The 14,569-nt window shown below is 39.0% G+C and overlaps 1 protein-coding gene across 4 annotated transcripts in view; it reads right to left on the reverse strand.

Annotated features, from left to right (window-relative positions):
• ZMYM4 (zinc finger MYM-type containing 4) overlaps positions 1–14,569 on the reverse strand; it is a 100,346-nt gene that overhangs the window by 52,071 nt on the left and 33,706 nt on the right. For all 4 annotated transcript variants that reach the window (XM_027771944.1, XM_014587890.2, XM_014587888.2 and 1 more), the window contains 6 exons: positions 9,602–9,776; positions 9,281–9,493; positions 3,443–3,593; positions 2,887–3,002; positions 1,702–1,977; positions 1,121–1,271 (listed from right to left, as the gene is read on the reverse strand). In XM_027771944.1, coding sequence (XP_027627745.1) covers positions 1,121–1,271; positions 1,702–1,977; positions 2,887–3,002; positions 3,443–3,593; positions 9,281–9,493; positions 9,602–9,776 — 1,082 coding nt within the window. The remainder of the gene's footprint in view (positions 1–1,120; positions 1,272–1,701; positions 1,978–2,886; positions 3,003–3,442; positions 3,594–9,280; positions 9,494–9,601; positions 9,777–14,569) is intronic.

The following is a 14,569-nucleotide window of genomic DNA, read 5'->3' on the forward strand; positions in this document are numbered from 1 at the left end:
TTCCCAATGGTGTGCCAAGTCATGTTTATAAAGCAATTTGCAACCTAAAAATCAGAAAAAATAAACATTAGAAATACTAATATTCTATATTATTAATTATTTTTAATAAAGTAATTCTTTTTAAAATAATTATTTATTTATTTAATTCCACTTGTTATTATTTTAAAATTTTACCAGAGAGAGAAAGAGAAACGGAGAAAGCAAGCCACCAAGTCCAGGACTCAAACTATGCTCAGCCACATGGGAATCCAGTCTTTAACCACCACACCACCTGCTGGCCCACATATTATTAATTTAAATGCCCAGGACAAAGTTTTTACTCTTGGGGTCTGACCAATTAGCAGACTAAGAGATCAATTTAGATGATCAAACTAGCAGTTTTTTAAAAAAAGCACAGGAAGACAGAAAAAGACAGGGTAGCCAAACAATACAGTGTCACACACTTGCATAGTAAATTATTTCATGAAGCTTGTAATCTATTTGGGAATGTGAAAGAAAATATACTGGGTCACAATGTAAAATGTACTTCTGTGCTATGGGCACAGTGTTTTTTGAAAGCCACTGGTCCAGAGAGGAAATCTCATGTAATTTTAGAGTAAAACAAAACATTCTAAATATATAAAATAGTCACCTAATTAAAGATTGCAATCTACCTCATGTTGATTTGCATGCTCAGACCATAATGGTTTGTTTAAAACAATAAAAGAATACACTTAGTAACCTACTATAATTTAAGGTGTTCCATTTAGAAACATGAATACAGTACTATAATATTAACTATGTTTCAAATTTTAAGGATCTGTCACTTCATTTTAATACCTATAAACTATGACAGACTAGATAAAAAAAGAGTGAACTAAGTGTAAATGAATCAAAATGGCTTTGGCTAATATTATGCATAAAGGATAAAATAGACAAACTTACACAGTAATAGCTTAAATCATCAACTACTTTTCTTGAGACAGAGTCTCTCTCTAGGTTGCTCAGCTGATCTCAAACTTGTGATCCTCCTGCCTCAGCCTCCCAAATAGCTGGGATTATAGGTGGACACCACCACACCCAACTCTTCATCAACTTTAAAATAAACACATGCTCAGTAGTAAGATAATCTTGTTTTTACCTTCACTACAAAATGACTTGTCAGCACCTGAGAATCGCACAGTCTCCTTTATAATTTTCTCAATTTTACAATATTCACACATTGCCATTACATTATTTATTTTCTTATATTCATCAGAACAATTCTTGCCACAGAACTGAAACATTTTACCCTGCAAAGAAATAACCATTAAATACTAATTAAACATTTAATTTTACTTATGGAATCCTTAATCCCACCACTTTCAAAACAATGGTGTGTGTGTATATATATATTTTAAGACAGATGTTTTTGCTATAAGGCATATGCGCTTGCCAAAGAAACAGAGAGACAGAAAGTGAGAAATCATCACTCAGAGAGAACAGCCACGCCACAATCCCTTCTCTAGTCTCCTCTCAGGATCCTGAGCACACATGCCTGGCATGAGTTTTAAGCGGCTGGGTCTGGGACTTGAAGCACAGTCAACTACATTGAGTCCAGCGATGTAACCATTATGTCATCTGCTGGTCCCTAAATGGTATAATTTTGATGGTAAAAAGCTAAAGATAATTTTATAAATAGACCCATTATACTCAAATCATGATCATGAACCTATATCTTACCTTATAGTCAAGAAGTTCTGGTTTTGTAGCAAAAAGACGACTACAGTGCTGACACTTGAGTTTCACAATACTTCGTGTAAACCCAACATGCTGAGATTGGGCAGCAAGACGCTGGAGACCAGCTGCAGCAGAGCTACTAATGGAGGTGGGAGAGACAGTAGAGGTATTACCTCCTCCGGCGGACACTGTTGAACCTGTGGGGATGCTTACGATTACTTGACCCTGAGACAAGGGTACTACTGAAGAATTCATTCCAGTTGGCTTGTTGAATAAATTCTGAAAAAAACAAAACAACAAAAAAATCAATTTAACCATTGTTCAAAACAGTAAATATAGGCATTCCTCACTTAACAACCCAATTCCGTTTCTATGACTAGGTCAACAAGTGAACTGGTCGATAAGCGAGGCGCTTAAAGGTGATGTCTTGTGGTGTGTCATGGTGCCATAGGAAACTTTTCAATAGGTACCAAATGACACCACACTAGAATAATATAATTCTATCCATACAAAAACATACATTTAAGTGCCAGAAAGTGACAAGATACACCACAATACAATAATAGAAAGCCAATATAATCATTTAAATTTATTCTGATAATGGAAAGGTATAAAGGAAACTCCAAGTTGGTAACTAAACAAAATACGGAGTCCTGTGTGATGCGAATGATTCCTGTAGTGAATGGTAACTGACCGTGGGAATGAGGCAAAGACTGCAAAAGGAGATTCCTGAGACTCACACAGGCTGAGAAAGAGGACTTCCCAAAGTGGAGAGCTTGTGAGTCCGAGCAGTTGTTAAACAGGTAGGTTAAGTAAGCAGCAGCTATTGTAGGCCTATATGCCAAGCACAGTTTTACACATGTAAGGTATACCTGTGAGCAGGCAAGGATCCTGCCTTCACTCAGCTTACAAGGGAATGGGGGAGTTCTCACTTATAGCCAAAAAATAAATAAATAACCTTTTTCAAAAATGATAGTCACCCAACAATCTGAATAATAATAGTATCATTTAATTTTATCGAAGGCAGTTAAATGACATGCCTCCAAACACAGGATGAACTAAGAATCCAAGTTTAATAGGACTGAGAGAAATTTAAGCAATCCAGGCACTAGCAAATACTGGGAAAGTTTACATTTTGAGAGCAGGGGACTCACTGACTGAAGAGGAGGAAAATTCCTGAAGCCATACCTGGAAAGCTACCACACAACTGTAGCTGCAGAAGTTGCGAATACTTCCATCTGACATGGCTAGGTGATACTGAGGGATTGCTGAGGTTTTACAACTGTTACACTGAACTTGTACACCTTAGCAAATCAAAATAAAAACTAATGAGTAATATATACAAATGTATGAGAAAGTAAATAAATATTATACAATATATGAAAATTCACGGGCCAGGTTATGTTGTATGAACTGAAACTAAATCAAGTCCCATATAGACAAAAACTAACTTAACATTAAAAAATGTTCTTTTTAAAGTCTCTGAATCTGAAAAACAAAAGACTCTTGAAATCAATCAGGTGTGGAAAGAAAATACATTAAAGAAGCCATATGACATTCTTCTGATAAGGAGGAATGAGTTAATAGTAAGAATCAACATGTGATACTTTACAATAAAAATCTAAAAGTATTTCAAATTTACTAGTAACTTACTAAATTAGGACAAAAACATAAACCATGAAAACTAAGTGACATCTAATTTTTTTCTTTTTTAATATTTTATAGTTTATGAAACCAGTATTACCTGCAGAAGTAACCATTTTGACTCTATAAGCAGACAAGCAATTAACAGAACAGAAAAGCTCTGTCTTCCCCAAGCTATTGGTATTCTCAATCATTTCTGCCGAAGATCTCAATGATTTGCAAAGTGCACATGGTGTGATTTTGGCTGATTTCTATTAAGAAAACAAAACATTCATTTTTACCAAATTCCTAGTAAAGGCATAATTCTTTAAATATTTCTTTACTTTGCTGAAACACTTAGTAAGTAATTTTAAACTTTTATGATTGTAACCCTCAGAAAGAAATAAATTTTACTAGATGACCCGATACATACATATAAGGGGACTTAAAAAAGTTTGTTTAAAACAAAGAAAGGAAAAGAAATTAAAGTATGAGTAAATTTTGAATAAAAAAACCTGAAATCAGGGCCAGCAGGTGGCACAGTGGCTAAGGGCACTCGACACCCACATGGCCAACCACAGTTCAAGTCCTGGACTTGGCATCTTGCTCTCTCTCTCTCTCTGTGTCTCTCTCTCCCTTTCCCTCTCTGGTCAAATTAGAATAAATAAATAAAGTTACATAAAATAAGTCTTTAAAAATATCTGAATTCATCTGTCTTCTTAATATGTATTTTTCATGAACTTTCTTTTTTAAATTTTTTTTTGGAGATGTTTTCGCTATAGGGCGCGTGCGCTCGCCGGACAGACAGAGAGAGACATAGAGACAGAAAGTGAGAAATCCCCCCCCCAGAGGGGATGGTCACGCCGCAATCCCTTCTCCTCCATTCTCCTCTCAGGATCTTGGGCATGCACGCACACGCACCTGGTGTGAGTTTTAAGCCACCAGGTCTGGGACGTGAACCGTGGACGACTACGTGGGAGTCCAGCGACATAGCCATTACGCTAACAGCTGGTTCCCTTTTTCATGAACTTTTGAGTACTACTCACACTTCTGAGGTTTTGCATTTGTGCACTATATAGGTATGCATATAAAATGAAAAGTATTTCCATGATAACCTGTGATACACTTTGATATTTCCCATTCTCTTCTGTTTTATTAAAAAAATAATGGTGGGGGGCCAGCAGGTAGCTTTGTGGTTATGGTGCTGGACTTCCACATGGCTGGCCATGGTTGGAGTCCTGGACCTGGCAGCTTGCTATCTTACTCCCCCCCTTCCACTTCTCTCTGGTCAAATTAAAATAAATTAATTAATTAAATAATTATTTAAAAAATCATTCTTATTATAACCTAGTAATTAATTTCATGATCTACTAATTTGCTGTAATCACAGGCTTAAAAACATTATTTTAAACAAAAATAAAATAACGAGTTCATACTCTTACATTATACTGTCCTAAAAATTGGAAGAATCCTCCAAAATGGGTACTATATATAGCAATAAAATGTGAAGTTAAAGAAACATGTCACATATTCAGTACAACTTACAGAGTATGTCCAGTACCAATTAGAAGATTGTTTTAAAAAGTTATTTTTATGTGTGAGAGACAGAGAGACACATACAGCATCCCCAACAGGGTCTCAACACCATGATCCGCACTCAGCTTTAGTCAGCTCCAACTCACAGGCACATGTCTGTCTGGTATACTCAGGGAGGTATCCGGGTGTAAATCTAGAGCCTTTCTATACAGGTCAGCCTAACAGAGCATTACATTTTACCACTGCACCACCGTCTGATTCTCTAATTAGTGAATTTTACTCTATTCACACTGTAAAAAATTTAAAAGTAATTTCAGGAGAGACAGAAATAGAAAGACACACCCTCAACTGGGTCTCACTGCACCTCCCTACAGCGTATCCTAGCTAGCCAGGATCATGGGTACAAATGCACACACCTGGTGAGTACAGGCTGACCCAGGATCTGAATCTGAACCCCAATCTATCATATGGCTTCCAGCACTGCACAGCACAGAGCTATTATTGTGGCACTGTGGCTGGGCCTCTATTCCCTCTTAAAGGATATATCTGTGAGACATGATATTAAAATAGATACGTATTAAAGTAAGATATGCCTGAATTCTGGAAAAGTCCTCTAATCTCCAACCCCATTTCCCTTTCCTCTTCAATAAGGACCGCAAACAGGAACTTCAGTATAAAATTCATTTAAAACTTCTCTGAGGGCTAGCAGGTGGCATGGTAGTTAAGGGTACTGGACTTGCACATGGCCAAACGTGGTTCGAGTCCCAGACCTGGTGGCTTGCTCACTTTCCCGTGCTCGCTCTCTCACACTGTCCCTCTCTGGTCAAATTTAAACAAACAAACAGACTAATTAATTAATTCTCAAAAAAAAAAAAAAGTTCTTCGAAGTTTGTGCTGGTAGTCTCATCTTGCTCTATCAAGTAGAGCTGACTATGCGTCCCTATGGCCCACTATACACAGTAAAGTAGCCATCCCTTGGTAATGGTAGAGGGGAGGAGAGGATTGGATCCAGGACTGCCTGCAGATACCAAAACTCAGCCCTTAAAGTGGCATGATACATGCACATAACTTAGGGATTCTCCCATATAGTTTAAATAATCTCTACATTACTTATAATACCAAATGCAAGGTAAATGCTATGTATATAATTATTATACAGTATTGTTTATGAAATAATGAGGAAAAAATATCTGCACATGTTCAGAATTTGTTTCTAATATTTTTGAACTGTAGTTGATCAGTTCTACAGATACGGAAATCATGGACAGGGAGGACCGACTACTTCCATGAAAGATCTCTATACACTCATTTATATGTTCCTGTCTCTCGACATGAAGCCTATCAAATCAGGAATTACATTTAATGTTTGCTGAGTGAAATACATACAAGGAAGAGAGGACAGGAACAGGAATTTTAATTCAAAATGGGCTAGGTTCTACACTAGGTGACTAGGTGCTCTCTCATTCTTCCTTTCTTTTTTTTAGAGGTTTTTGCTATAGGGTGCATGCGCTCGCCAGACAGAGAGACAGAAAGTGAGAAATCACCCCCTCAGGGGGGATGGTCACGCCGCAGTCCCTTCTCCTCCATTCTCCTCTTGGGATCTTGGGCACGCACGCACATGCGCCCAGCATGAGTTTAAACCACCGGGTCTGGAACTCGAACCACGGTCGACTACATGGGAGTCCAGCGACATAGCCATTACACTAACTGCTGGTCCCTCATTCTTCCTTTCTATAACCCTAAAATAGGGCTTTTAGTAGTATTATAGCCTCATACGGATAAGAATGCTGGGACTCAGAGAACTTAACTGCTTTTCCCAAAGTAAAATTGCATCTGAGCAAAAGGCTACAAAATCATATCTAAATTTGCCTTTACACCTAAATCCCAGTTCTTTTTCTACTGTATTATATATTAGTATATAAAAATAATTTAGGGGACTAGCAGGTGGAATGGTGGTTAACATGCTGGACAGTCCCACATGGCTGACCATGGTTCAAATCCCAGACCTGGCAGCTTGCTTTCTCACCCCACCCCCCACACACCACCATTTGTGTGTCTCTCTCTGGTCAAATTAAAATAAAATGAATAAATAAATAAAATTAAATAAAAATAATCTTTTAAAAAATAGTATATAAAAAATTTAATAGGTATTTGGCTAAATAAAAGTGAATAAATCTTGGGACCAGCAGATGGCATAATGTTTACATTGCTGGACTCCCATGTAGTCAACCACAGTTCAAGTCCCAGACCCGTGGCTTAAAATTGATGCCAGGCGCATGTGTATGTGAGCTCAAGATCCCAAGAGAATGAAGGAGAAGAGATCTCAGCGTAGTCATTGCTTTCTATCTCTCTGTCTCTCTGATGAGCCCATTTTCCTTAAAGCAAAAACACTCTCTAAAAAATAAAAAATAAACTTAAAATTAAGGTGTTTCATCCTATTTCTCTTTCTCTTATGGAGTATAAATCATCTTGCAATGGACTGACTCCAACTATTATTTTTAAAATTTTTGCTATAGAGCACATAGCACATATACTTGTAAGGGAGAAGGGAAGTGAGAAATCACTGCCTAGAGCAATGCCATCACCCCATCTCCTCCAGGATCCTCTCAGAATTCTGGGCACGCACACACACTTGGCATGACTTTCCAGCCGTGGGGCCCAAATTCAAATCACACAGCTGGCCCTGAAGGTTCCAGTGCCTTAACCTCCATACCACCTGCTGGCCCTCAACTAACACTTTTTTAAAAGGCAGAAGGCACCCTGTGCTCACCAGAGAGAAAAGAGAGACAAAGATGAGGGGCAGGAAGAGAGACAAAGATGAGGGGTAGGAGTAGAAAGCAACCCCCAATGGAGTATGGTCATGCAGCAATCCCATCACTTCCATTCTTCATCAGTATTTTGGGCATGCACATGCAAATATCCAGCATATTTCTCAAGCTGCACACATGGATCTGAACTGCAGTCAGCCACGTGAATCTAGATCCCTTAAACACTGGGTTACAGGGCTCACCCTCTGTAACTTTTAATACCCAATACGACATCAGGAAAAGAATGGTTTTTTTGGACAAAGATGTTACACATGAAAATAATTAAAGTTTTCACCCCATGTGAGAGTAAAGCGAAGAATAAATGGTAAAGCTAAGCCCTTTCACTGAGTTTGCACATTACCAACAAATACACTAAAATATTATAGAATGTTGAAAAGTACAAAAATGACTGCAAAGTTGTTTTTTGGGTTTTTTTTTTTGGGGGGAGAGGTTTTCACTATAGGGTGTGTGCGCTCACCAGACAAAGAGAGACATAGAGACAGAAAGTGAGAAATCACCCCCCAGGGGGGATGGTCACGCCGCAATCCCTTCTCCATTCTCCTCTCGGGATCTTGGGCACGCACGCACACGCACCCAGCGTGAGTTTTAAGTCACTGGGTCTGGGACACAAACCGCGGTCAACTACGTGGGAGTTCGGCGACATAGCCACTACGCTAACTGCTGGTTCCCCAATGACTGCAAAGTTTTAACAATTTACAAGCGATTTCCCAATTGTCACTATTAAAGACATTAAATTCACCAGTTTCCGTGAACTGTGTAACAAAACACTATGTTAAGAAAAACAGGGACCAGGAAGTGCACTGAAACAGGGAGCCACCATAAAACTTGACATGTAAAAAATATTTACTATCCCTTTAGATTTATCACTTTAAAACTACTATTTGGTCAAAATTTGTTAACAACATAAAAGTACATAGGTAAACCAAAATGTATTTCAAAGGGGCTAGCAGGTGACGTAGTGGTAAAGCTGCTATACTTCCACATGGCCAACCATGTTTCTAGTACTGGACCTGGAGGCTTCAAAATCATGCTGGGTACATGTGCGTATGTGCCCCAAATCCTGAGAGAGTGAAGGAGAAGGGACTGCATTGTGGCCATTCCCCTGAGGGTGATTTCTCACTTTCCATCTCTCTGTCTCTCTCTAGTGAGCACACACACCCTATGGCAAAAACTCAAAAAAACCCCAAAAAACAAAAAAAATGTATTCCAAAGATTAGAGCTACAAACCAAAAGGTTAGGACTGGTTATCTCTAGAGAGAAGTATCATATTTCCTCCTTGTGGTTTTTTTTTTTTACATTTCAAAAATATGAATCACGTTTGAAATGAATAAAAGTCGTATCCTAAAATTTTGCATTTCAATGTATGAGCAGAGAAACTGCTACCTGGAGAGCTCTATCTACGGCAGCGTACTGAACACACATTCAACAAGTGTAATGTAAAGGATATTACTTATTCAAATAATAGGCTCTTCCTTTTCTTTTCTTTTTTTTTTAACATTTTTCATAAATAATTCCCAACAAAAAACTTTAAGTATTCCTAAGTTTAGAAACCCCTGAATTGAACAAAAACACTGAGATTACTTATGTTCATGTACCTGCTTGTATGCTGTGACACACGCTGAACTACAGAACTTCTTAGACTGTCCCTCTATCTGAAGCATGTGGCACTGTCCAGAGCCACTGTAACAGTAACCCCCACAGTTCTCACAACAGTTCATGGTGAGGTTGTTAGCAGACCGAAACTTAGAGAAGCAGGCATCACTGCAAAGTTTATGCACCACATTCTGATAATTGACTTCGTGTCGAATCTAGGAATTAAAAACAACATACAAACAATAAGCGAAGATTACCAAAGCTGTTCTTTCTGTGCAAACATCAGACTCATCCCCAGTCAATAAAGTAAAAAGGTAACTTACAACAGCGATCTTCTGACACATGCTGCATTTGGTTGAAATGCTATTTGTATTTATGGTAACAATGGGCTTTTTTTTCAGTTCATATGTTGACAAACATGATTGACTGCAAAAATCTTTAGTAGTGGTACTGTTTTCAAACTGGGCACTGATCACATCCTTTGGGTTTAAAATGTCCCTAAAAATGGTAACAAAGATAAGATAAGCCACACAATATTCATTTTTCCCCCCTTTTTGTGAGCTAAAATACCCAAATAAGGCAAAAAACACTTAAAGAGTGTGGGGAAAGGGTGCTTCTCAAAATTTAAAAACCTAAGTTTCCTTAAACTTATAATTAACTGCTTTGGCCCTGAAGTTCTTTGTATAAAGAACATCTAATATATCACCTACTTTATAGAACTATTGGGAAAATTAGTATGTTTCTAAGACCAAAAGGAAATACACCAGATAGTTAGCATTTATTTTCTCTATAGGCCAGATGATAGGATATTTTAATATTCTTTAGACTAGTCTGAATTTTTTTCTTTTAAGAGTTATACCATAGGCTATGTGGTAGAGAGAGAGACAGAGAAAAAGAAAGTGAGAAATCGTCCCCAGGGGGGATACCCACATTGCAATCCCTTCTTCTCTTGGGATTTTGGACATGTGCACACACGCACTCACACCCAGGCTGTTTTTCTAGTCACTGGGTCCAAAACTTAAATCATGAAGTCAGCCATGGGGGATCCAACACCTTAAACACCATGCATCCTGCTGACCCAATAGTCTGAATTTTAAAAATAGTCTTTAAAAATAGAATTACACTTGAAATTCTTACAAACTACTATTATATAGAAGTGAATATACACTCTATACTACACAGTGAATATTCTGGCATGGCATGGATATAAAACCCAACATTTCCATATATAAATAATGTATAAATATTAGTAGCAAAGGCAATGAAAATAAAAATCCTAAATGTTAGGGTCCCTACCACTCTAACCATATCCCATCACCAGATCAGTCTTTCTATACTTCACCATGTATTAGATCGTCAGCCTCCCAGAATGTTGCTTTTTACTACTGCACCACTGTCCTGCCCCTAGAATATTTTTTTAGAAGAGATTACAAATATCTCTGCTTTAATAAAAGATAAAAATAAAGATAATGGGTAACGACCATGAGGGACATCATGGACCATACTATTCTGTAATGCCATCTTCAATACCCCACTCTAGTCTGCTTTGCTTTCTCTGTTTTTCTTTTTTGTCTTTACTGCTCTTTTTAACTAGGTTTTACATGCTTCAGAGGGTGTTATTTCCTCGGCAGTTATGTCTAGCCACATATTAGCTAAACCCTGAGTTGAAGATACGGTTCCTGCATGAGTTCAAGCAGTCCATAGTTGTTGGGATAATAGAAGAATAATTTACAAAATTCAATATAGCATAATTCTTAAAATTTGTAACTTTAAATAATTTTGAAAAATATATGTATAATGTACTATAAAAACAGTAATATAAGGAAACAATTATTTTAGACCATATGCACCATGAAAGAAGATTCAAAAAAAGGTAACATTTTAGCTAAACCTTAAATATAAATGCGCCAGAAGATTAAGAGGTTATTGAGGGGCCAGCAGGTAGCATGGTGGTTAAGATACTGGACCCCCACATGGTCAATTATGGTTTGAGTCTTGGACCTAGCGGCTTGCTTTCTCACTTTCCCTCTCTTGCTGTCTCTCTCTAGTCAAATTAGAAAAATAATAATGATAATGAAGAATAAATTAAATATTGGAAAGAGCATTCATTAAGACCATGGAAGTATAAAGGTGGCTATATCTCAACATTCTCAGGATGCTTAGAGTCCAATTAGATTACATTTTAGTGTATTAGTAGGTTCTTATACCAGAATGAGAAGTGATCTCATTCCAGTTAATGAAAATTCAGAAATGTTACAATCTGGAAATGGTTACTTCTTCAAAAACTATTATACAAAGAATCTAATCTTTCTTCCTTTCTCTTTTATTATTTTTTCACTGTCAGAAGGCACATGGATCTGCCAGAAACAGGGGGAGGGAGGGGGGAGGAGAGAGAGAGAAGTACCATGCCCAATAAAGCCGTTTCCATGAAACTCTTCCTCTACTTCTCCATTCAGTCAGGATTTGGGGCACACATGTACAAATTCTGGCATGTTTTTCAAGGTGCCATGGCCAAGATTCAAACCATGGTTGGCCATATGGGATCCAGCTCCTTTAACATGTAGGCTGAAGAGCCAGTCCCAAGAATCTGATTTTTTTTTTTAATTAAAAAAAAATTTTTAATTGGCCTCCTGCATGTATGATCAGCTTGTTTTCTTTTAAAATTGTTTAATTTAATTAATTTATTTAAATTTGACCAGAGAGGGAGAGAGGGAGAGAGAAAGACAGAAAGCCGTTAGGTCCAGGACATGAACCGCAGTTGGTCATGTGGAAGTCCAGCACCCTTAACCACCACACCACCTGCCAGCCCCTGATCTTTTTTTTTTGGAGAGGTTTTTGCTATAGGGTGCGTGCGCTTGCCAGACAGACAGAGACAGACAGAGATAGAAAGCGAGAAATCACCCCCCAGGGGAAATGGCCACGCTGTAATCCCTTCTCCTCCATTCTCCTCTTGGGAACTTAGGCACGCACGCACACGCACCTGGCGTGACTTTTAAGCCACCGGGTCCGGGACGCGAACCGCAGTTGACTACATAGGAGTCCAGCGACATAGCCATTACACTAATGGTCCCTCCCCCTGATCTGTTTTTTAAAGAGAGATTTTTGCTATGCTGCGCTCAACAGAAAGACACTGAGAGATAGAGAAAGAGGAAGTGAGAAATCACCCCCCCCCCCCCGAGGGGATGGCCACATTGCAATCCCTTCTCCTCGGGATTTTGAGCATGTACACACATTAGCCTGGTGTGACTCAAAAAGTGGTAGACTACATGGGAGCCTAGCAACGTAACCATTGTGCCACCTGCTGGTACCAAGACTCTTTCTAATAATATTACCAAAATTATCCTCCAAAGTATATCTATTACATAGAACCTGTAATAGCTTTTTTAAAACAAAATGTAGGTCACCACCATTAAGGAAATCTAAAAAGTAAATGATGATTACTCAAAATATATACAGAATTTAGGTTAAATTCAAGAAGCTAAAAGATATGGTTAACAAAATATTAAGAAAAATAGAGATGCCGGGGCCAGCAGAGGGCATAACGATTCTATTGCTGGACTCCCACAAAGCCGAACACAGTTCAAGTCCCTGATCTGGAGGCTTGAAATTCATGCTGGGTCTGTGTGCACGTGTGCCCAAGATCCCAGAAGAATGGAAGAGTAGGGAATGTGGCATGGCCACCCCCCTGCAGGGTGATTTCTCGCTTTCTTTTTCACCGGCTAGGGCATGCACCCTATAGCAAAAGTCCCTATAAAAAAGAAAAAAAGGGGCCAGCAAATGGTGTGGTGGTTAGGGCACTGGACTCCCACATGGCTGACTGCAGTTTAAGTCCCAGACCTGGTGGCTTGCTTTCCCACTTTCCCCTCCTCTCTCTCTGGTCAAATTAAAAAATAATAATAAATAACATTAAATAATTATTTCAACGGGGCCAATAGTTGGCGCAATGACTATGTCGCTGGACTCCCATGTAGGCGACCACGATTCAAGTCCCAGATCTGGTGGCTTAAACTCACACCCCGGCATTGTGTGTGCGCGTGTCCATGATCCCGAGAACAGAATGGAGAAGGGATTCCAGCGTGGCCATCCCCCCGGGGGGGGGGTGGGGGGCGGTGCTTTCTTGCTTTCTGTGGTCAAATTAAAAAATAATAATAAATAACATTAAATAATTATTTCAACGGGGCCAATAGTTGGCGCAATGACTATGTCGCTGGACTCCCATGTAGGCGACCACGATTCAAGTCCCAGATCTGGTGGCTTAAACTCACACCCCGGCATTGTGTGTGCGCATGTCCATGATCCCGAGAACAGAATGGAGAAGGGATTCCAGCGTGGCCATCCCCCCGGGGTGGGGGTGGGGGGCGGTGATTTCTTGCTTTCTGTCTCTGTCTTTCTGGTGAATGCACGCACCCTATAGCAAAAACCACTCAAAAAAAATTTTTTTTTAAATAATTACTTCAAAAAAAAGAGTTCAGGAAGTAAAATGGAGTACAAGGAAAAATAAGACTGGTGGTTAAGGACGAAATCGACGACAGAATAAGGCTTTCTGTAAAAGGAGAAAGAAAAAGTAAGACAGAAAATGAAGACAAGACGGAGGAGATAGGCAGGTAAAGAATACCTTAAAGAACAAAAAGCGGAAAATGAAAAAGAGTGAAGAATAAAAAGTATGAAATAACATGGGACCAGCAGGTGGCATGGTGGTTAAGACTCTGGACTCCTGCATGGCTGAAAGAAGTTCAAGTACTGGACCTAGTGACTCTGTCTCTGGTGAGCAAACGTGTACTATAGCAAAATATAAAAAAATAAGAAAATAATTCTAAAAAAAAAAACACAAAAAAGATAAGTGAAGGAAGAGGCAGAACACTTAGAAGTCAAGAAATAACAGGCTACCCCCAGCCTGAGCACCCCCTCCGTGCTGACCTAGCTTAAGAATACTCTAAGGACCGTAAAAAATTCTGTAAGAACGCTGAAGAGTTTACAAAGAAATATGGGGAAAAGCGACCTGTGGACTAAAATCTGCCACGTTTGATCCCAGCAAGTGTGAACAGAGACCCTGAGCAGTCCATCAGACACCCCGCAAAGCAGGACTCTGTGGAAAATTGACACGGGCCACCGCCCGGCATTCGCTTATGGCAGTTACTAACTTTCTACAGTTTTCTCTTTTTTTTTGGAGAGATTTTTCACTGTAGGGCGCGTGCGCTCGGCTCGCCAGACAGACAGAGAGAGACATAGAGACAGAAAGCGAGAAATCACCCCCCAGGGGGGATGGTCACACCGCAATCCCTTCTCCTCCA

Source organism: Tupaia chinensis, unplaced genomic scaffold (assembly GCF_000334495.1).
Source record: "Tupaia chinensis unplaced genomic scaffold, TupChi_1.0 Scaffold000239_1, whole genome shotgun sequence".
In the NCBI taxonomy this organism is placed as follows: Eukaryota; Metazoa; Chordata; class Mammalia; order Scandentia; family Tupaiidae; genus Tupaia; species Tupaia belangeri.